Source organism: Medicago sativa, chromosome 8 (assembly GCF_051527215.1).
Source record: "Medicago sativa cultivar Bolivia chromosome 8, Bolivia_mono, whole genome shotgun sequence".
NCBI classification, from domain to species: Eukaryota; Viridiplantae; Streptophyta; class Magnoliopsida; order Fabales; family Fabaceae; genus Medicago; species Medicago sativa.
The window spans coordinates 63,039,352-63,063,167 of NC_140756.1; the positions used below are offsets into that span (position 1 = coordinate 63,039,352).

Genomic DNA, 23,816 nt, shown 5'->3' on the forward strand with positions numbered 1-23,816 from the left:
GCGAAAAAGAAGTTCATGCTTGATCAGCAGCTAACAAATGACTAATTTGAGTCGGACAAGACTCATAAAACATCATTCCATGACCCATTCTACACCCCATATTAGCTAAAGCATCAGCACAATTATTTACTTCACGGTACGAGTGTTGAACCTTAACTTCCCATTCCATCTGTAAGAGTTGCCTAATCCTTTGAACAAGACTCCTTCCAATCGAATTGATATCTTGCCCCTTCGTAATTATGTTTATCACAACCAAAGAATCCACATGTATTCCACCGATGTAAACCCCATTCTTTTCGCACACCAGAGACCTTCCAAAACTCCCCACAACTCCGCTATAAAAGAATTACATTTTCCCAAGAATTTGGAAAATCCCCCCAACCACTCACCTTCTGCTCCCCTAATAATACCTCCACACCCCGCAAGACAATCATCCTTACTAGCACCGTCAGTATTAATTTTGACCCAACCTACTGGCGGGCACTTCCATCCCACCATCACCAAACTCCTCGGCTGCGTGACAATAATATCAGAATTTCGCTTTGCATTGCGATAGTCCTCTATATATTTCATGATAATATCTTTAACATGTAATGGTCTTTGAAAATTACCATCATGTACTTCCATGTTCCTCCACTTCCAAAGAGTATGACAAGCAATAGCCCAAAAATCTCTCCAAACAACATTATGTCTCCAAGCTACTTCACATTACATATTAAAATTAATCCAATGTGATAGATCACCTTCAAAGAAAGCTGCCCTTCCAGCAGTATCCACTACCCTCATCCAGAGAGCCAAAGCTTTTGGACAATCTCTTAAAACATGAATCTCAGACTCAATCACATCATGACAACAACTACACATTGGACTTCCAATCCCCATCTTACTCCTCCTCAAATTTGTTAGCAATCTTCCATGATATATAATCCACATAAAATACTTAACACGTTCAGGAACATTAAGTTTCCATAACTTCATCCAAATCACATCTTGATCATCATAATTGAATTTTGATAAATGATAATATGCTGAAGCTACTTTGAAATTCCCACTTATGGTAGTCGGACATATTAATTTATCACTTCCTAAATTCTCATAAGGTGTTGCAATAGCCATGATACGTTGCAACACATCAAAAGACAACCATTGCTTTAGCATATCCCAATTCCAATTGCCATTAGAATCCACCAAGTCTGCTACCTTCATGCCAACACACTCTTGAGGTATATGTATATCAGTACCCATGTCTACAACACGCAGCCCCACATCAATCCAAGGTTGCTTCCACGCTGCAACTCTTTTTCCGTCACCTATCGACCATAAAATGTTGCGCTCAATTTCTGGCCACAATTTAACCAACGCCTTCCAGAGACTTGAATCTGTCGGTTTCGCTAGAAAAATCTCCTCCAAACTTTCGCTTCGCTGATATTTACCTCTCATAACCTCAGTACAGAGAGAGTTTGATCCAGAGTATATACTCCAACCCAGCTTCAAGATGCACACCTTGTTCATAATATCCAGCCTCCTTAATCCTAAACCACCGAGGCTCTTTGGTTTGGACATAGTTTCCCAACCAACAGCATGATATCTTCGACTTATATTTGTGTCTCCCCAAACAAACTTTCGCTGAAGTTTATGAATCTCTTCAATACACGCCTTGGGAATAATAGTGGTCATCATGGGATATAAAGGAACTGCCTCAATAACAATCTTAGCTAGTGTTGCTCTTCCGGCTAACGAGAGATGATTGGCTTTCCATGTCGCAAGCTTGACATGTACTTGATCAATAATATTTTGAAAATCGGCTCTTTTTGGTGCTCTTCCTAACAATGGCACTCCTAGATATTTTCCTAAAGAGGTAGCTTCCCTGAAACCAGCTAAATTCAATAACTGATATTGGACTCCTCGGGGAACATTTTTAGAAAAAAACATGCTTGTCTTATCTTGGCTCACTTGTTGTCCCGATAAATCACAAAAAGTCTTCAAAGAGTTGATTACACATGTCATCTGCAATGCAGTTGCTTCTCCATACAACAAAAGATCATCCGCGAACAATAGGTGAGAGACCATCGGTCCCCCTCTACCTGCTCGAAGCGCTTTCCATCGACCTTGAGAAACCTCCTGAGTGATAATATGAGACAATTTATCCATACATAAGACAAATAAGTAAGGAGAGATGGGATCCCCTTGTCTAATACCACTTTGTGGTTTAAAGTACTCTGTTCTTGCACCATTCCATTTCACATTCGTTTCAACACTTGTAACACCTTGCATGATGATATCTATCAAAACATCCGGAAGACTAACCTCCTTTAAGGTGTGCCAAATAAAATCCCACTTAAGCATATCATAAGCTTTAGCTAAATCTACTTTGATAACAAAGTAGCCTGTCCTTCCATTCATACGGTTCATGCTATGAGCCAACTCCTGAGCCATGACAATATTTTCATGAATACTACGCCCCGGAACAAAACCTGTTTGATACGGTGACACAATGTGGGGAATATGATCTTTAAGCCTCCCAACAATAACCTTGCTTACTATCTTATAAATAAACACTAATCTGCATCTTGAATTCATTCTGTTCAACTTTGAAATAATGTTAATGAATAATTGTTTTTCAGAAATTATTCATTAATTTCTTGATAGAAAAACTTATTTCGTTTCTGTTTTCATTAATTTCTTTGAAATAAACAACAATTATTCATTAATTTCTTGATAGAAAACAAATTTCTATCAAAAAATTAATGAATAATTGTTGTTTATTTCGTTTCTTACTATCCCTTTAAAACTTCGAGTAGCACTTTGGTGACATTGGGGGTGTCCGTGTCATGTGACATGTGACATTGGCACCCAATGTCAAATGTCACCAAATTGCTACCCCAAAACTTCATATATATGAAATAAGCAAAAGCAGTAATTGAAAAGAAGAAAAGAAGAAGAAAAAAAAAAAAGGAAAATGTACGGTTGTCTTTCTATCACCAATAATCTCAAACTTTTAATCGCAAGACTAGAATAACCCTACAAGAAATATGAGAAACACTTTATTTTCAACATTTTATCACTCTTTTATCGGTTAAAATTTATTTGATCCCGCACTTTAAAATGGATCACATATAAAACATGAATTTCACTCAATGAAGGAATGTTAGAGAGTGTATTAGAAATAGAGTGTTTATAACATTTCTCATAACTATAATCTTGTCATCGTAAAATTACTCTAATATGCGCCACATCTCTTACTTTCTCTTTTTGACACGTATCTTTTAAACTTCGCCTCAACATATTTATTTTCAAATGGTTAATGAGCTCCACCATTTAGTGAGCCCCTAACAGTAGATTGTTCACGATTGGGTAGTCTGGTTTAGTGAGCCTATCCCAAGCAAAATGTTGTAAACAATAAACATCACATAATAATCGTTATAAAATAAAAGCTTTCTACTAAGCACCCCATTTATGAAAACTGGGAAGTAGCTTTAGTTTTTTAAGAGGAAGTAGCTTCAGGTTGACATGGTTTTGGGCCAGTCATGAACATAATTAAAGTAAGCGGAAAGCATCGGAGCATAATTGATCTTAGCGAAGATTCCTTTGTCTGCTTTACTTGATTGATTCATCAAGAAATTTCTCAGAGTTCTTAGCTCCAATCCTTATGAACTCTTTGACAAGCACTTCCATATGTCCAGCTAAAGAAATCTTAAGTAGCTCAAAGCAACCTTTGTTAGGCATTCTTGGGTCTATGCCGCTTTCGTCAAACTCATCGACATCCTGAACACTTTCCATGTATGCATTATCGCATGCAGCCATAATATCATGAGCACGGCTGATGAAATGCCCCACAACAAAGTCCTCAAAATTTTGAAACTAAAAATAACGCTCAAAACAGTTAAATTTTAAACCTAAAAAAAGGATAAATAAACACAAGTTTAAGGCAATAATATTGTCTTCAAGTATTGCAGCACTTGCCATATTCACATTTTCAAGAAGTAATGCTGAATTAAAACTTTAAAATGTCTTGTTTAGTCCAGCTGAATTATATGGAGAATAGTCGATGTTAAGATGTTAACTACAAATATCCTCCTATTATGCTTCAGAAAGGACTAAAATGAAATCATTTAGCATTTTCATATATGTAATATGCTCAGCCTATAATCCTAAAATTTTACATTTGTTTCCTGCATTAACAAACGGTTTTTTGTCATTTTCATAAAGAAAAACACCCAAACATTACAAGCGAACATGGCAAAACAAACTTGCTAGAGATATAAAGGAATTTAACCAAGACTAGAATTAAACCTTTGGAGGCCTTCTTATCATCTGCGGCATTAACTACAGTGATTTAATAAACGCAGTCTTATTGTGAATCTGAGTCCTAGCTTTGGCGCACGCTGCAGGTTGTCTTCCAGGTTTAATAGGTGAAAACTGATATTTTTCCAAGAATAGACCTTGTATGGAGGGTAGAACATCTAGAATTGTTGAATTGAATGGAATCCAACACCCATCCAATCTGACGTCCGGAGTGTAAAGTAGACTAATGTGTTGGAAGGTTGATAGAAGGACCTATCTGAAACAAACTCGAAACTTAAAGGATCTATCTGAAACCTTAGAAACTTAAAGGACCTATCTGACACCTTAGAAACTTAAAGGACCTATCTGAAACTTAAAGGACCTATCTAAACAAACGTGAAACTTAAAGGACCCAGGGAGGTATTTGAAACAACAATTTGTTACATCGGTTATACATTTAACAATTCTAAAAAGTAGAACTTATTTGAACCTCATGATATCTCACAGTCTAAGGTTTGCCCAGAAACAAGGATACTTTTTGACCGGTTACTCGATTAATTGATTTAAAAAATAGTGAACGCTTCCTAACTACAAATCACAGGAGAACGGTAGTTAACTATCAATGAGAGTATTTTTGAAAGTTTGAGGTGTTTGTGATTAATTATTAGATGCCTAAAGAACAATTTTCGATTTTTTTTTTAAATTCCATTAGAACTACAAATAAATATGCTAAAGTACCTTTATTTGCAGCATAATCAATTGATTTTTCATTTTTTATCTTTTATTTATTTAAGTTTTGACAGGCTGACAAGGCCATGACTCTATTGTTTTGTAAAAAAAAAAAAAAGCTCTACTTTTTTCTATTGTTTTGTAAAAAAAAAAAAAAGCTCTACTTTTTTATTTATTTTGTTTTTACTTATTTTGATGTTAGCAATTATTGTTGAATTGTTGAAAATCGAGGCCTAACTCATCCTTACGAAACCGGCTTGTAAGGTGAAGATTGCCTCCTCTTTATATTCTCTTCTCAAGAGTCTTATCTATCCGATGTGGGACTTGGGTTTTTCCCAATACACCCCCCTCACGCCCAACACTCTTTGGCCTTGGTGCGTGAATAGGTTTAGGCGGCCCTTGAATTCGACAAGCTCTGATACCATGTTGAAAATCGGGGCCTAACTCATCCTTACAAAACCGGCTTGTAAGGTGAGGATTGCCTCCTCTTTATATTCTCTTCTCAAGAGTCTTATCTATCTGATGTGGGACTTGGCTTTTTCCCAATAATTATCTACATGTTCCTAACATTTTTCTTTTTACTAGTTATAGAGTTCTATTTTCTTTTTTACGGAAAAAGAGGTAGAAAAGGTGCAACAAAATGACTTTTAAAGGGTTATTCATTTTAGTATAATTTTTGCTCAATCATATGTTTAACTGCGAAATTCTGATAGAATATTGTGCATCATTGCGAGTATGATCACACATTATTTATTTTAATAAAAAATAATCAATATCAATACTATGATATAAAGAGATATTGAAAAGGTTATTGGCAGCATGGTTGAATTTTTAGTTTTATTTTCAAATAAATTTGCCCATAACAATAAAGTTGCTTTCTAATTTAAATTAAAAATATGCAAATACAACATGAACATTGAAAGAAAATTTAGTTGAATTTGGATTATATATATATATATATATATATATATATATATATATATATATATATATATATAACAACAAATTAAATTAGAGTTAAACTTATATGATTCAACGACAACAACAATCAAGTGTTATCCCATTAAGTGGGGTCGGTTAGGTCGGTTATATAAATTAGGAGTGAGCACCGGTCGGGTTCGGGCCGGGTTCGGGCCGGAAAGTGTCCATCCATGGAAAACCGAAGAGCTTAAAAAGACACCTATTTCCGTCCGTATGAGTAACGATTAGCGTCGGTTTCGGGTAAGGTGGAGTCACGGGTGTGTCGGACGGGTAGTTTCGGCTAGTAATTTCACAAGGCAGTACCAAATTTTCTTTTCATCTACGACAACAATGGTGGAGAGAGACGTGAATGCAAGGTAGAAGATGACTTGGTTAAAAGCTTTTATGAGCTGTGTGCTTGTATACAGCTATAAACCAAAAGCAGCACACGTAGTAGCTAGCTAGTACATTGGAGTATTCATTTTAAACTATATTTTATGAGATATGTACTTGTGTACAGCTACAAACCAAAGGAAAACTGCACACCTAGAGCTAGCTAGTGACGTGACATATGAGTGTTCATATTATTTGCTGTAATGCGGTCGGGCTCGGGTAGCAATAAATTTATTTTTTTAAGCCGACATCGACCATCCAAACCCCTCTCTAACCGTTTTTTTACTCATTTTCTACCCGTGGACCGCCCCGCCCCGCCCGTAACACTCATATTTTCAACGGGTTTCTCGGGTTTCGGTCGGGTGGTTGGAATCTGCTCAGTCCTAATATAAATCAAATCACGTCATAATGTTCGATCATAAGTCATATTTTCTTCAACAATCATAAATCTTATTTGGATCCAACTCGTTAACCTTTAAATATTTCTTAATAGTTTTTTCATAGTTTTTCTAGGTCTTCTTTTATCTCTATTTGATCTATTATTCGGACTTACAACATCTACATGTCTTCTCTACATATTCAAAACATCTAAGTCGATTTTCTACCATCCTTGTGCTACCTCAACACTCTATAACCATGTCATTCCTTAATTTTATTCTATCTTAGTCCTATACTATGAATAAAATTATTTCTCTACATATTCAAAACATCTAAGTCGATTTTCTACCATCCTTGTGCTACCTCAACACTCTATAACGATGTCTTTCCTAATTTTATTCTATCTTAGTCCTATACTATGAATAAAATTATAATAAACAAAGTGCAAACGTGTTTATAGTATTTTTTTACTATTATGTTTTAATATAATATATAGGGGAATTAGTCACTTTATAGTATTTTATAGTATTTTTTTACTATTATTTTTTTACTATTATGTTTATAGTATTTTTTTACTGAATGGGGAACGATTCGTCAATTTAGTCCCTGAATGGGGAACGATTCGTCAATTTAGTCCCTGAATGCAGATAATATGCAAAACAGTCCCTGCATGGTCAATTTCAGGGACTAAAGTGACTAACGAAGTCTACATTCAGGGACTAAATTGACTAACGGAGTCTGCATTCAGGGACTAAATTGACTAACAAAGTCTACATTCAGGGACTATTTTGCAATTTATCTTCATTCAGGGACTAAATTGACGAATCGTTCCCCATTCAGGGACTAAAGTGACTAATTCCCCATAATATATATCTAAATAAAAATAAGTTATATATATCTAAATAAAAATAAACAATACATTTTAATTTGCTAACCCAAACAAAAAGGTGAGAGCTGCTGACAGAGTAAGATTACTCATTCAATCTCATACTCACACCTGCATGCTAGTCTGTCAAACGAATATATAAATGTTTAAAGCACGCAATAATTTTTCGATGTGGAACTCACATTATTATGTAGAATACAACCCTTCCGGTTCTAGTTTCAGTAACTCAGTTTAATATTTATCAGTTTAATATCTTCATGGTCTCAACATGAGCAAATTTACTATTCAAGACATCAAGGTATAGCAAAAAACAAACATTTACTATTCTACTAACACACTCAATTTGAATAAGACTAAAGACAACACCATACATGTAAACCAAAACTTAGCATGTAGCTGAACTCTTTGGCAATTGGAGCAGTTACTTTCCAAATTAAAAGTATCTTAAATCTAATATGTTATAAGAATAAAATCTACATTTTTTTAATCAAATTGGTCAATTTGTTATTAGCAACATGGTTACAAAACAACATAAAGCCATCTTAGCAATCTGCAAGCAAATCTCAAAATCCTTCTGTTAACAAAATTGTGACTTAAACAATAAGTCAGATTCATTATTGGATAATGGACACAGCCACACAGGAGTCATGCATCAAGTCAGCCAAACTCTTGAACTTTTTTCTGGTTCAGTGCAATCAAAGTGAGGAATTGAGTGAGTCACAAGGCATCATTGGTAAAGTGAGTGATGTATTTTTTTTTATCTAACAACTCGGTATATTCATTTTACTCTACACTGAAGAAATAGTGAGAAGGAAAAAAATTAAATAGAAGGAGATTATATTTTGTAACTTTATTTCTCTTCACATCTATTTTGTAACGTTATAAAGTTTAAATTGTTAAATTTAAGATAAACTATATAATAAATAATATTGTATAGTCTTATCAATGATATGTTATAAAAAATAAAATAATTGTTTGTAACACGAAACTTGAAATTTTGTAAAAAAAGAAAGCAAAGACTATGATATTTTTAAAAGGATTAAAAGCATATTTAACCCAACTGATTTTTTCCAAATTTAAAATTAGATTAGAACTTCTAAATTGAATCAATCATCACTTCTAAATTAACAAACTTCACTTATGTCTTGATCCAATGAATTTCAATAGAACATGTATTTCACATTACACATCAAATATTCAAAAACAAAAAAGAGGGACAAATATTGAAATCTAATAGAGACGACCAACCCATCTAACTATATCAACATTGTCAGCTGCGATAAACCTTACCGTAGAAACTTAAAAGTATTGTTATATACTTCATGTGCAACCAATAAAAAAGAAAAAAAATTAAGTATACTTTGTGGAATGCAAAACCACACGTGTACTGGTCTTATAGCTCAAGCATGCTTAGTGGAAAAAATTATGAGGTAGCCTTGGTGCATCAAAATTTTGTCTGCCCGACTTTTACTATGTTCACACTATTTTTCAGCCCACCTACTACTTTGCTATGTCGACAGAATAAGATATGCTTCAACCTAAAGAAGAAAGCATAAGTCTCTCTGCTAAAACTGTGAGGAAAGAGTTTATTAATAAACTTCTCTTATCAAATTTATTTATATACTGTAAAAAAAAATTACATTCTCAATCAATTATAATCGTTAAATCATTATAGACATTTGACTTTTATCATAACCACTTCTAAAGTCATAAATATTGGTTGTGATATCTTGACAATGTAAATATTTTAATACAGATGGCGCATGAAAATATGAAGCTCCGTCTCTAACTCGTTCCGGAGTCCCAACTCAACTACTTGAATTTATCACACTAAGGTAAATAACTACTATGTTCATAAACAATTTTTAATATGAAATATCAAATGTTACATAGACAACAAAAACACTTACCTATCTAATAGAGACTTATTCAGCAAGTACTTATTTTTAAGTTATTGAAATGTTGTATCTATATTTTTGATACTGCCACACTAAGGTATACACATTTTGTTTAATCTAGTGAACCATCAAAGGCTACTCAAGGGGATACTCTTTGTGAACCTTCTACCATGAACATTATCATTGTAGATTGAATATCATAATTGCCACAACCACCCCACTAGTGCTAATGTCATATTCATGACATGAGTCATGCCCCTTTTTCACTTTACTACTACTATATAACTATGGAACTCTAGCTTCTTGTAATTCAATGTGCCATATACAAACTAGTCAGTGATTCAAACACATATATTATAAGATTTTCAAAAACAATGGTGATGGAATTCAAGGTAAGAACTTTCCTAGCCACAGTGGTGATGTTTCTGTTGGCATCAAGTGTGTTAATTTTGGAAAGTGAGGCAGCTGGAGAATGTGGAAGGACACCAATTGGGTCAGCAGCTGCTAGTCTAAGTCCATGTTTGGGTGCTGTACGTAATGTTAGGACAAAAGTTCCACCAGTTTGTTGTGCTAGAGTTGGTGCTTTAATTAGAACTTCTCCAAGATGTCTTTGTTCTGTTCTTTTGTCACCTATGGCAAAACAAGCTAAGATTAATCCTGCTATTGCTATCACTGTTCCTAAGAGATGCAACATTAGGAACCGACCTGCTGGAAAGAAATGTGGAAGTAAGTAACTACTAATCATTCAAAGCTAGTTGAACTTGAATAATTATCTACTCATCATATTTGATTTAGCGTGTGTTTGATTCTGCGTCCGCACATTCCTTATTGTGCGTACAATATGAAGCTACTAGTTGTAACTTGTGTCGCAAGTAGCCTTGGGATGTGAGAAATGATAAACTCATCGCAGTTCCAAACAGACACTTAGTACATTTTTGAAAACGCGTTTGAAATAGTAAGACGTAAGGTCAAACTAAAGCCGATAGGTGTAGCGTCGACATTGAAAATCCACCTTAGTTTTGAAAACACCTTAACCTTTCATTGATTCATATTTTTGGTAGACTAGAATTGAGAGTTTGTAAAACTAAAACAGGAAACATATTTATGCCTAAAAACAAAGTTTAAATGAAAAATAGTGATTAAATAAATGACATTTTCTATTGATAATTCTCCACTTGACACAAACAGAACATATGTGCACATTTTGCAAAACTTGGTCAAGATATAAAACTGAACATTTGTCATAAACATTATGTAATTATAGATTTTTGTAGTTTGACTCTGTATTTGAAATTTGCAAAACTTGGTCAAGATATAAAACTGAACATTTGTCATAAACATTATGTAATTATAGATTTTTGTAGTTTGACTCTGTATTTGAAAAATTGTGTAATGTAATTAACCTTCTTTTTTTTGCTTTACAGGGTACACACTTCCTTGAAACCTAAGCAGGAAAATAATACATGTGATATGCAGTATTTAACGGATTAGAGAGCTAAATAAATTCTGTAACATGACATTTTCTACTTGGAGAGTGACATGTGTCAGCCAGTAGCATTTTGTATTACACAGTGTATTGTTGCATGGTTTGTTGTATTGCTTGATGCTTATAAGATAATACTTACTGTTATTTTCTCCAACTTCTATTATAATTTAATTGAATTAACTACTAATTATATTTTCTTTGAAAAAAGTTAAAGTGTACGACTAAAAAATTTGTGACGGTTTTGCACGAATGTGTTCTTCAAGTCTCTTTTAATTTTGATTTGATTCCAAATGACAAATATAGTCTCACAAACTTGTTCGATCATGAGAAATCAGAAATACATTTCTTCTGTGGCGGTGCATTATCAAATCTCTCTTGCTTAAGCTTATGAGTTGCCTTTACAAATCAAACGGTGAATATCCATTTATTCTAGTAAGTGATCAGCACACAAGCTTATGATTTTTTTTTAAGAAGCTAAAATGGAATATATATTACTGAAAATCTGGAAATTTCAGCACAAGAAGTGGCAAAGAAAACCAGCAAAAAGAGTATAAGTTTACATCACAAAAATGAGAAACTAAGAAAAATGTGAAAAACCACCTCATTACAACGGATTAAGCCACCGCAAATGATAAGGAAAAGAAAAATTTGAACGATTTGCTTTTAGCCACCAATAAAATTGCAATTAATTTTATCAATTGTTGTAATGAAGCCTCTTTTTGCTAAAAAACACGAGTATAGATCACCCACACGCAAGAGAGTCAAATGAGATTGAGAGCGAATCGAACACTCTGAGAAGACGCCTAACGAAATCAAGCCAGGTTACGCCATACCAAATTTTCCCAAAAAAATCACAAGCCTAGGATGTTAACACCATCATTCTTGTCGAGAAGTTTATCTGTCTTGTATTGTAAAAATTTATAAGTTAGCCTAGAGATGAACATGTCGCATGATTTGTGTGTGGAACCTATCGTGTCATACAAGAACACTCATTTTCTTTAATGAAGTGATTGACTCAAGTGGTTAATGAGGCTTAGTTGAAGACAATTCTGAATAAACCAAATTCGAATATTGTCTCAAACAGTCATTGGTCAGACTTTACTTATCTTTTGATTGACAAAATTTTAAATTATCAAGGGAAATAAGACAAAATATTATTATTCTTAAGAGCCAAGATACTATCTCGTACATAGTGCATGTTATGCATAAATTTAGGGTTAGTAAATTAGTATCAGGGTAAATTAAATAGATATCTATACAACGTGACTCCATTAATATTTAGAATATTGATAACTCTCTCCTTGACTTCGTCTCCACCGTCCATGTCATCTTCAACGGCTCCCTAAGATGACGTCGCGTTTCACTGAGGCAATTAGCGTTCTCCACTCCTATATAAGGGTGACTCAGTGTCACTCTCAAAGTACACTTCATTTTTACCATTTTCCGGACATAACCACCTCTCTTATATACTGAATTGAGTGTTGGAGTGCTAACATGTTTGCAGACACCTTTCTCCTCTAGCGTGAAGACTCAACCTCCACGCGCATCGAAGCACCTTGAACAACCGTTCAACATCTTCTATCTTCATCGGACAAATCAAGTTTGATTGATCCATTAAGCCCATATTGGTCGGGTCAGACTTAATAGTACTAAACCCAATAACAAGCAAATCGATCAAATCTGAGTTGATGGTTGTTTAATAGACATCTCAAAATTATTCACTTGGTTGAAAAAGTCGATCAAAAGTTACGATTCGATCAAAAATTACACGCAAAAACAAATGATCAGAAGGAACAACCCAATCAAGAGCGAAATTAAGGTGTCTATTGAACAACTTTAATATAAGTTGGCTCTCTGAGTTAAAGCGTCTTGCGTTAGACCATATTTGATGGATCTATTCATTAACATTTCCAACTTTAAGAATCTTTTCACAAATATATTTATTAGAAATTTTATGAGCTAATTCTAGATTAATTCTAAGGTGAGTCAATCTGTTAGGTGGTCCTTGTTGGACATGTCTCATTAAATTTAAATTATATAAGAATACATGAAGGCAATATGAGAGTTTGGGTCGAATTTTTTTATTATTTCAATTATACCGTTAAATAATTTTGTTTACAATAATGTTATATTGTTGGTGTAATTAAAAAAGATGAGAGTCTATGTTATGTTTATTATATTATTAATATATTTGTTGTAATTTGAAGTTAAGAACATCCATACCTATAATTGTAATCAAAATTTCAATAAAAAGATAGTTCATAATCTCTACGTGTTAATATAGTGAAAAGAACGAATAGAGTATATATAATAGAACATGCTACTTAGTTTGTTAATTAGATTAGATGGTCCATAGTTGACCGTGATTCTAAAAAACGATAATAACATGTACTCCCTCCGTCCCATATTATAATCAAATAAAATTAGTTTCTTTACAAATTTCAACGTGGACTTCTGTCTTTTCAAATTTATTATATATGCAAAGAACTTTTTTTCAAAACATGTTTACAAGAACATTTATTTCAATAGTTTTTATTAAAAATGTTATTTCAATTTTAAAATATTTATGTCAACAAACGTTGGTTTACTTGATAATTAGTTTAAAACTCTCATGAAGTTCAATTTATCTAAACTTTTTTTTAGGACCAATACATCTAAACTTTTATCTATTAATTTTTAGAACATTTTTTTGAACATATGTATATGAGAATTTAAACAAAAGATTACACTTAATTGTATTTATTTTGTCTTTATAGCTTCAAATATTGCTCTCAAAAAATGTTTCTATATTTTTTCAATCAAACAAATTTGGTCCTGCGCATATATTCTATTTAATTTCTAAGAAAATTATCAAATCAAAAAACAATTTTTAACTTCAAAAGTGTTGTGTCAAAATGAGTATTCATTCAAATCTTTTATCTTAGTAGCAAAAAATAAAAGATGTAGAATGTCATCATAAATATATAGAGTTAATTAATTTGAGTTTTCTCCATGGTAACAACTTTAGCCTTTTGATACTTCAAACAAATTTTTTTATCCAATCTTTGAGTGTAGTGGAGAATTTAGTAGTTGTATGTCATGAATAATGAGAAGGATCATACTAAAAACCGTCAACACTACTAAGGTTATAGGTATAAACAGACTTCATGTGCAATCATGTTATATGTATAATTTTCTATCAAAAAAAATGTTATATGTATAATTTGTTGAATTTCATTTGATCATGTACCAGAAGCAATCATGTTATATGTATAATTTTCTATCAAAAAAAATGTTATATGTATAATTTGTTGAATTTCATTTGATCATGTACCAGAAATCAGTTAAGCATGTCTGGTATATAAAACCACACGTGTACTGGTCTTATAGCTCAAGCATGCTTAGTGGAACAAATTATGAGGTAGCCTAAGTGCATCAAAATTTTGTCTGCCCAACTTTTCCTATGTTCACACTATATTTTTCAGCTCACCTACTTCTTTGCTATGTCGATGGAATAAGATATGATTCAACCTGAAGAAGAAATCATAAGCAGTTTAGGGACGGACTCGTGAATAAATTTTCAACGAGCCGGTGAAGTAAATTATATTAAAAGTAACAACAAATAATATAATATATCTATTAGTCATAATAACTAAATTTATAAAGAAAATAATCTATCATTCATTTATTGAAAATGAGTTAAAATAACATCATCATCGACCGCTTCAAGAACATGAAGATGTAAAGTCATGGGACACCTAGATTAGAGTCTTTTAGTATGAATAAATATGATACATGATGTAAAGTCTTGTGAATTCCACATATTCTCTTTACTATAAATTGAAACTTTAATTTATTGTATTTAAAAAAGAAGGAAAATTCTATGGTGAAGTCATGAGAATGACATTTCTGGTGAAGTTAAACGGACAATCATTGAGTATTTGTGTATTTAATTCATGTCAGGTCAGATTATATGGTGTATTACACATTTGCTCATAAGGTCTGTCATTATATCTTTACTTATTGCAATTGTGTACTGATTAAATCAAAATTAAACATAGATTTTCATTTGTGCACTAAGATTGAAATTTCCCTTAATATTTTGTATGAGAATTGATTTGTAATAAGCTAAAGTTTTGTTTTAAAGTGGTCCACCAGTAGGACACTAGCTGACATGACATCAACAGTTATACTATTGACTAAACAAAATAATTTTTTCAAAAAAGTCAGTTTTCTAACTGCACCTAGAAGCCCTTTAAAAGAATTATTTGGTAATATTGACTTATTTAGAGAAAGAAGCATTAGTTTTGGTCGAAAAAAAGAAAGAAGCATTAAACATTGATATTTTATTCTAAGGAAGTTAAGTTTATTTTATAAGATACCGACGATGAGAACTTGTTTTAATTAAATTATTGATGTGTTGTATCTAATAAAAGATGAGTAGGTGCTGAGAATTTGTAATCTGACACACCCCTTTGTTTCCATATGAAAAAAAAAAAAAAAGATAGTATTTTTGTAGACAAGAACACTTACACTATCACATGATTTACACTAAGGTATACATACACATTTTGTTCTGTCCAGGGAACATGCCTATCAAAGGCTACTCAAGGGATACTCTTTGTGAACCTTCTAAACTATACTATGAACATAATTATCATTGTAGATTGAATATCATAATGCCACAACCACCCCACTAGTGCTAATGTCATACTCATTCATGAGTCATGCCCCTTTTTCACTTTACTACTACTATATAACTATGGAACTCTTGCTCCTTGTAATATTCAATGTGCCATATACAAACTAGTCAGTGATTCAAACACATCTATAAGATTCTCAAAACAATACTAATGGAGTTCAAGGTAAGAACTTTCCTTGCAACAGTGGTGATGTTTCTGTTGGCATCAAGTGTGTTAATTTTGGAAAGTGAGGCAGCTGGTGAATGTGGAAGGACACCAATTGGGTCAGCAGCAGCTAGTCTAAGTCCATGTTTGGGTGCTGTACGTAATGTTAGGGCAAAAGTTCCACCAGTTTGTTGTGCTAGAGTTGGTGCTTTGATTAGAACTTCTCCAAGATGTCTTTGTACTGTTCTTTTGTCACCTATTGCTAAACAAGCTAAGATTAATCCTGCTATTGCTATCACTGTTCCTAAGAGATGCAACATTAGGAACCGTCCTGCTGGAAAGAAATGTGGAAGTAAGTAACTACTAATCATTAATAGCTTGTTGAACTTGAATAATTAATATCTACTAAGTTTATGGTTTATACTAATGTCATGAACATTATGTAATTATAGATTTTTGTAGTCTGACTCTTCATTTGAACAATTGTGTAATGTAATTAACCTTGTCCTTTATTTATTTTATTTACAGGGTACACACTTCCTTGAAACCAAAGCAGGAAAATAATATACGTGATATGCAGTATCTGACATATTAGAGAGCTAAATAAATTCTGTAACATGGCATTTTCTACTTGGAGAGTGACATGTGTCAGCCTGTAGCATTTTGTATTTCTGAGTGTTGTTGCATGGTTTGATGTATTGCTTTGCTTGATACTTATAAGATAATAATCATTATTGTTATTTTGTCCAACTTCTATTATGATTTAATTTGAATTAACTACTTTATTTGAGCAACGCTATATATCAAGAAAGATTTTATCAAGAAATTGTCCCGAAATTAATGTTAGCCAATAAAATTTCAGCCTGGCCGGAAATCATGGGGTGGTGGGTGTTATGTATTTTCTTTTATGAAACTTTAATAAATAGGATTGAAATCTAAGGGTGATAATTCTGTCATGTCATTCTTGAATTCATCAAGAAAATCCATTCTTGATATCTAGCATTTTCCACTTTATTTTCTTTAATGAAGTTATCGACTCAAGTGGTTAACGAGATATAGTTAACGAAAATTTTAGAATAAATCAAATTTAAATATTGGGTTGTCTCAAATAAAATAATTATTGGTTAGATTTTACATACTTTATGACGAAATTCGAAATTATCATATGTAATCCATAGAAATAAGATAAAAAAAATTATTAATATTCTTGAGTGCAAAGAATATGTTTTACTTTATGAATTTTCCCACGGCTTATTGAATGGTCTTTACTCTTTACTGGACCTAGTATTTGCTCCGTTAGATATTAGATATAAGGATGCGTTTGTTAAATGGTTTCGAAATTTATTACTAGGATTAGCTTCCCTATGAATCATATTCCTTGGATTATAATTCTCACAAATGTCTTAGTTTAATTTTTTTATATTCCTAGGGACATTTTTAAAATTTATTTAATTTTAAAATATAAAATAGAAATGAAAAAATAATAGACGAAAGCAGATAGTTTTTGGTATTTATTTTTCATTCTTGAGAATAAAAAGTTTTTATCCTCTTAACATTGGAACAAGTGAAGAAGTTGTGTGTAAATTTTAGTTCTAGTAATAAATAATAATCAGAAGCAATTTTTGCAAACCTATACCAAATATGAGAATGTAAAATTTATAATCTTACATTCACATAAATATTTGCGGTAAACTTTAAAACAAATACACCATAAATATAATATCCTCGGACTAATTTTAAGGTGGATAAGCTTAGCAATTAGATTCTTAAAAAAAAAAAAAAAAAACCTAGCAATTAGATCACGAGTGTTGATCAAAAAATAAGGGCCAAAGTGGACCGTATTATCATTATAGTCGTATATATACGTTCATTAGTATAACATGACAACAAATCCGTAGTAGCACAACGGATAAATTCTTTGAGTGAGTTTCCGGGTTCGATTCCCGGCTGCGGAAATTTCTTTTTTAATTAATAAATGAAAACTGGTTTTCTCTGTTCAAATTTAATGCAAAGAGCGTTTTCTTTAAAACGATATGTTTATGTTTGAGAATTTCTTTTCTTTTTACTTTTTAGTTTTTTTTTTTGAGGGATTTTTTTTTAGTTGCAGTAAAGAAAAAATTGTTTTTACAAAAAATGTTATTTCAATTTTCAATTTTAAAACATTTGTGCCAATGAAAGTTGACTCAATTAATAATGAGTTAACTAACCAGTAAGGATCTTGGTTCAACGATTGCTGCCGATTTAAGGAGAAATTCTAATACGGTCACAGGACCAAAGAAATAGTGTTTGGTCACACACACATAAATAAGTATTTTTTTAATAATGAGGAAATTGATAAAAAAAGATGATTGAATAATAGGAGAATAATCTTTTTATGTGTGTGTCCAAACATTATAGATTTGGTCTTGTGACCATGGAAGAATACCTTCGATGTAAGAACTTCTTTGGTGAGTGATATGTGAGTATATTCGTAGGATTCTTTGAGTTTTGAGACGTGCCTTAACCCTGATGAAAATCTGAAGTTCAATACACTTAAACTTTTTCTATCAATTTTTAAAACATTTGTATATGAGAATGTAAAAAAGGATTACACTTAATAATTGTAGGATTAATTGATCATTTGGTCCCCTAACTAATTTTTTTGTTTCATTTTAATCTCATAACTCTCAAAATGTTCGTTTCGGTCCCTCAAGTTAACCTCAGTTTGTCAAAGTTGTCATTCCTATCAATTTTTAAAACTGATGTTAATGAGTGTACACCTGGCAAATGTGATGACATTTTTGTATTGTTTCATTTGTTTGTAGAAAGAGAAGCGACCAGTAATAGAGCGAGAGGGAGAGAATACAAAAGGATAGACTAGAGGGTGAGAAGAGAATTTCAAACAGAGAAGGCGATCGAAAAAATACCAAGTTACTTGACCATAAGATAATACTAAGTTAAAAACAATGTTGTTGTTATCATTGAAAAATACAAACATCGTTCTTAAAATTTGAAAATCACATCTCACACGCATTTATAATTATATCTAAAACAAATAATGATTTCAAATAAATACATAAATCATTCAAATAAAATTTAAAATTATACAAAAAGAAAATGTTTCTTATTATTTACCCATGTTAAGGCGATAAAAATAGCGGACGCAAATAGTGCTCGTCTGACGGTTAATGTAACAAAAGACTGTTAACAAAGTCAGCATTGTCGTATTCCCATTCATGCCAGCGCATAGTTTACGAGGGGAGCATCTAATAATTTTATTAAATTACCTTGCCACTACTAACTATATACAATTTTTTTTCTTACTCAACTAGCTATATACATCGATAAAAGAAAAATGCCAGAAGAGCTACCAACAAATTAAAAATGCCACTGGCGTATGATACATGCATATGATAGATATTCAAACCAAGTAACTGTTCAAGTGATTACTTAATGAGTTTTTGTTAGGGTTGAATTGTTCGCGAAAATTTGAGCTCCAACTATGACTATAATACTACCAATTTATGGTTTGACTTTCTCTTAGTCGGACTTAAAATTATCAAAGTTCATCTTCCTTAAACATAGGTTGGTTAAAACCAAAAAAAAAAAAAAATAGTAGTGGGGATTCCGAAACTTTTATATATATTAATAGAATGAATCCTCTCAATTGTTTTTCTCTCATGTCTCTTAATTGTTATCAATCTCACTATCAAACTTTTTTACCCTCGTCGTAGTGGGGATTCCGAAACTTTTATATATATTAATAGAATGAATCCTCTCAATTGTTTTTCTCTCATGTCTCTTAATTGTTATCAATCTCACTATCAAACTTTTTTACCCTCGTCTTTTATATTAAAAACCAATCTCATATTTTCCATTCAATTGTAAAATTGTTAACACATGAGAGAAATAAGATTGAAAGAATCTATTTTCATATATTACATTTGTCCGGAAATATAAAACTCAAATTTTATTCTTTTCTAATAAAGCTTGTTTGAAATTTTAACCATGTTAATTATTTCTTTATTAACATAGTCATAATTATTACATATTTTTTTGCCAAAAACAATACATATTTTGATTAAAACATAAACTAACTCTATTTTTTCAAAAGATAAACTTAAATTTTTTTATTAATTTTTAATAAATTTAATAACTAATATTACTAACTTTCTTTTTAATTTTAGTTATTTAGTCGGTGAAATCATATCTCTAAGGACTACGACAGTATTAGTAAGATACCATTTTAAAAGGATTTAAATTACTTTTATAGACTAGTAAAAAAACTAATTTTTGGGATTTAGTACAATTGTGAATGGGACATTTGATAATTTCTTGTTCTTTTCAAAATTTCACATACATTAGTTCAAAAAAAAACATCTTTATATTATTTTGGTCTTAATCCTCATGTTCTCAAAGAGGAGGGTAACTAGGTAATTTAGTGTTCGGTTGGACGATAAGTAAAGTTTGATCAAATATTGTTTTAAAAGATTCAAACTCTTGGATTTTTCTGAATGATTTATCCTTAACTAAAACTCAATAACCATTTGAACTCAATCATTTAGATAAAAGAAATCTCTTTATTTAATTTATTGTTAGTGTTGACCCTAAGATTGCATCAAGATTAACCTTAAGCCCTTACCTTTTTACTTTAGTTTCAGATGTAATTACGGAACACATCCAAGAGTTAGCTCCAAGATGCATGTTTTTTCACAGATGATGTAGTCATGCTTGGAGAGTCGAGGGAGGAATTGAATGGGAGGTTAGAAACTTGTAAACAAGCCTTAGAAAGCATTTTGCTTTCACTTGAGTAGAAGCAAGACATAATATATGGAATGTAACTTCAGCAAAAGTAGTTCTACCATATGGAGGTGAAGGTGAGAGATCATATCATATACCCCTAGTTACACGGTTTAAATATATCTTGGGTCCATAGTACAAATAACGGAGAAATATAAGCAGATGTAAATCGTCTAATTCAAGTTGGATGGTTGAAATGGAGAAGAGTCTCATGTGTGTTATCTAATAAGAAAGTCCCGCTTAAGTTGAAAGGAAAATTATATCGGACAGTGTTAGGTTGACAATGTTGTATCATACAGAGTGTTTGGTGGTTACTAACACGAGAATTAAATAAGCGTAGTGGAGATGAGGATGTTGTATTGGATGAGTGGTAAGACTAAACGAGATATGATTAGGAATGACACCATTAGAGAGATAGTTGGGTTCAGATCAGAATATGTAGAGGAAAACCTAGAACAACTATAAGAAAAACTATTAGAAAAGATTAAAGATTAATGAGTTGAATCCAAAAATAATTTATGATTGAACATTATGACGTAATTTGATTCATGTAGTCGACCCAACTTAGTGAGATAATTGTTGTATTGTCAGGAACAATTTTCTCTCTCATTTGATACCAATAATTGTAAGAGTAATTATGAAAAACTAACACAATTTTTTATACATTTAATGCTACAACTACATTTTATAATATGAGTTCATTTTATAAATGAGTCTTATAACAACCGACAGAGGGAGCATATGGCATAAACAAATAAAATCTAAGGGAAAAGTAAACTACAAAAACTAATCAATGCCTTGAAAAATAAGCAACCATCATCGACTTGGCATTATAAATCAGCATGTGCTGTACATTGTGAAATGCAGTAGTAAGAAAAATGGCTTCTAAGAAGTGCTCCCTTATTTGGTTGGTTCTCGTTTTGTGTATGCTGAGTTTATCTGCCAAGGCTATAGCAAGGAACATTGTCGTTGATTCTGAGATGTATGAAAGTAAGTTATCGAACTTCAATCACACCTCTCATTGCATTAATTTATTATATTTATATCTTACAATTATATATGAATATTATTAATTTATTTAACCAAACAAGTATTTCCAATATTTATTATTTTGTAGTTTCAGAAGAAATAATGGGTCAGAACAGAAAGCTACTTAGCCCAGATCAACGATGTAAGAGAGGAAAAATTCATTATAATCTTCATGAAGTTATGCCCGATCGCAAGGCATCAAATAATCCACGTTGCCACCATTATCTTTGATAAGGCTTTTCTTGTGTTACAATTTCACGGTTGAAATGCCCAAATAAAAGACACATTGATTAGATGTGGGACTATTTTTCATTGGTTTAGTTCATGTAATTTAATTTAATCTATAATAATAATAATAAATTCATGTATTTTGTGTTAGAGTAATGATATTGGAACATAAAAAAGTGATAACATAGGTACACTTGTGTACTTATCACCGTATTTAAACATCCCTACATCCTTATCATTCTTTAGATGTATACAAGTTTATAAATATGCACAAATTTGAAACTAAATATGTAAACACATGTTCTTTCGAAATATGTAATCCCTACATCCTTAACCTTCTTTAGATGTATACAAGACATTATTTGTTTAATACATTAACTATTTATCTTAAATTTAACAATTTAATCTTTATAAAGTTACAAAATAGATGTGAAGAGAAATAAAGTTACAAAATAGAATCTCATTCTATCTATAAAAAATACATCACTCACTTAGTCGATGATGTCTTGTGACTCACTCAATTCCTCACTTTGATTGCACTGAACCAGAAAAAAGTTCAAGAGTTTGGCTGACTTGATGCATGACTCCTGTGTGGCTGTGTCCATTATCCAATAATGAATCTGACTTATTGTTTAAGTCACAATTTGGTTAACAGAAGGGTTTTGAGATTTGCTTGCAGATTGCTAAGATGGCTTTATGTTGTTTTGTAACCATGTTGCTAATAACAAATTGACCAATTTGATTAAAAAAATGTAGATTTTATTCTTATAACATATTAGATTTAAGATACTTTTAATTTGGAAAGTAACTGCTCCAATTGCCAAAGAGCTCAGCTACATGCTAAGTTTTGGTTTACATGTATGGTGTTGTCTTTAGTCTTATTCAAATTGAGTGTGTGAGCATAATAGTAAATGTTTGTTTTTTGCTATACTTTGATGCCACTCTTGAATAGTAAATTTGCTCATGTTGGCACCATGAATCTCTATAGCGTAACTAATAAATATTAAATTGAGTTACTGAAACTAGAACCGGAAGGGTCGTATTTTACATATCGTGAGTCCCACATTGAAAAATTACTACACTTTAGACATTTATATACTCGTTTGACAGACTTAAGTTAGACGTGGGAGTGTAAAGTTGAATGAAGAAATATGTACTCCTTCAGTCTTCACTCCTATGTTTTTACTTTTTAGATAATGATTTAGTAAATTATTCGTAGTCTCTTTGATGCACCTTGTGTAGAAGAGATTTTTGTTTGTTTAAAAAAAATGTATTAAAACAGAATAAATTATTATATTTTTAGCTAAATAAAACATAATAATTGTTCCCGTGATATTAACTCAGTTGGTATGGACATTACATAATTTATGCAAGGCCAGTTTGAACTCGGACACCCCACTTCCCCATATTTAATTGTGTAAACTCTAGCCATTAAGCTACTAGACAAAAAAAAAACATAATAGTTGAAAAATACTACTATCGTTATGAAATTGATCCTTAACATTGCAAGATATTATAAAGTATATAAGAATAGAGAGAAAGAAACAAAGAGAGAACAAGAGAATATAGTGTATTGTTTCTCAAGTGTATTCTTTACATTACAATATAGGTCATATTTATAGGAGACAAATGAGCAAGTGAATGATCAAACCAATTAAGGACCACTAACCATACATTTACTAATGGGGGTTATAGGAAGGTGGAAGATTGAAGGACATGGACATCCACTAATATTCATAACACTCCCCCTTGGATGTCCATCGAGGATATGCCTCATTAAAACCTTACAAGAGAAACGATGGGAAAAAAAATTCTAGTGAAGGAAAAAGAGTACAACATCCTTTTGTGTTATAATCTTCCTCATTAAAAACCTTACCAGGAAAACCCAGTGGGATAAAACCATGGTTAAGGAAAAAAGAGTGCAGAACACATTTTTGTCT

At 31.9% G+C, this 23,816-nt stretch overlaps 2 protein-coding genes and 1 long non-coding RNA gene across 3 annotated transcripts; all 3 read left to right on the plus strand.

Moving 5' to 3' along the window:
* Positions 1–9,840: 9,840 nt before the first annotated feature.
* Positions 9,841–11,168, plus strand: LOC146900362 (non-specific lipid transfer protein GPI-anchored 15-like). Its single transcript, XM_085732384.1, has 2 exons — positions 9,841–10,254; positions 10,953–11,168. Exons 1-2 carry the CDS (start codon positions 9,903–9,905, stop codon positions 10,967–10,969), a joined length of 369 nt encoding a protein of 122 aa, XP_085588510.1. The 5' UTR covers positions 9,841–9,902; the 3' UTR covers positions 10,970–11,168.
* A 4,614-nt stretch (positions 11,169–15,782) lies between these two features.
* On the plus strand, positions 15,783–16,590 carry LOC146900363 (non-specific lipid transfer protein GPI-anchored 15-like). Its single transcript, XM_085732385.1, has 2 exons — positions 15,783–16,192; positions 16,369–16,590. Exons 1-2 carry the CDS (start codon positions 15,847–15,849, stop codon positions 16,383–16,385), a joined length of 363 nt encoding a protein of 120 aa, XP_085588511.1. The 5' UTR covers positions 15,783–15,846; the 3' UTR covers positions 16,386–16,590.
* Positions 16,591–21,482: 4,892 nt separating this feature from the next.
* On the plus strand, positions 21,483–22,187 carry LOC146900364 (uncharacterized). The gene is made up of 2 exons (XR_015021766.1): positions 21,483–21,609; positions 21,737–22,187. It is a non-coding gene; the product is annotated as an uncharacterized LOC146900364 (long non-coding RNA).
* Positions 22,188–23,816: the final 1,629 nt, after the last annotated feature.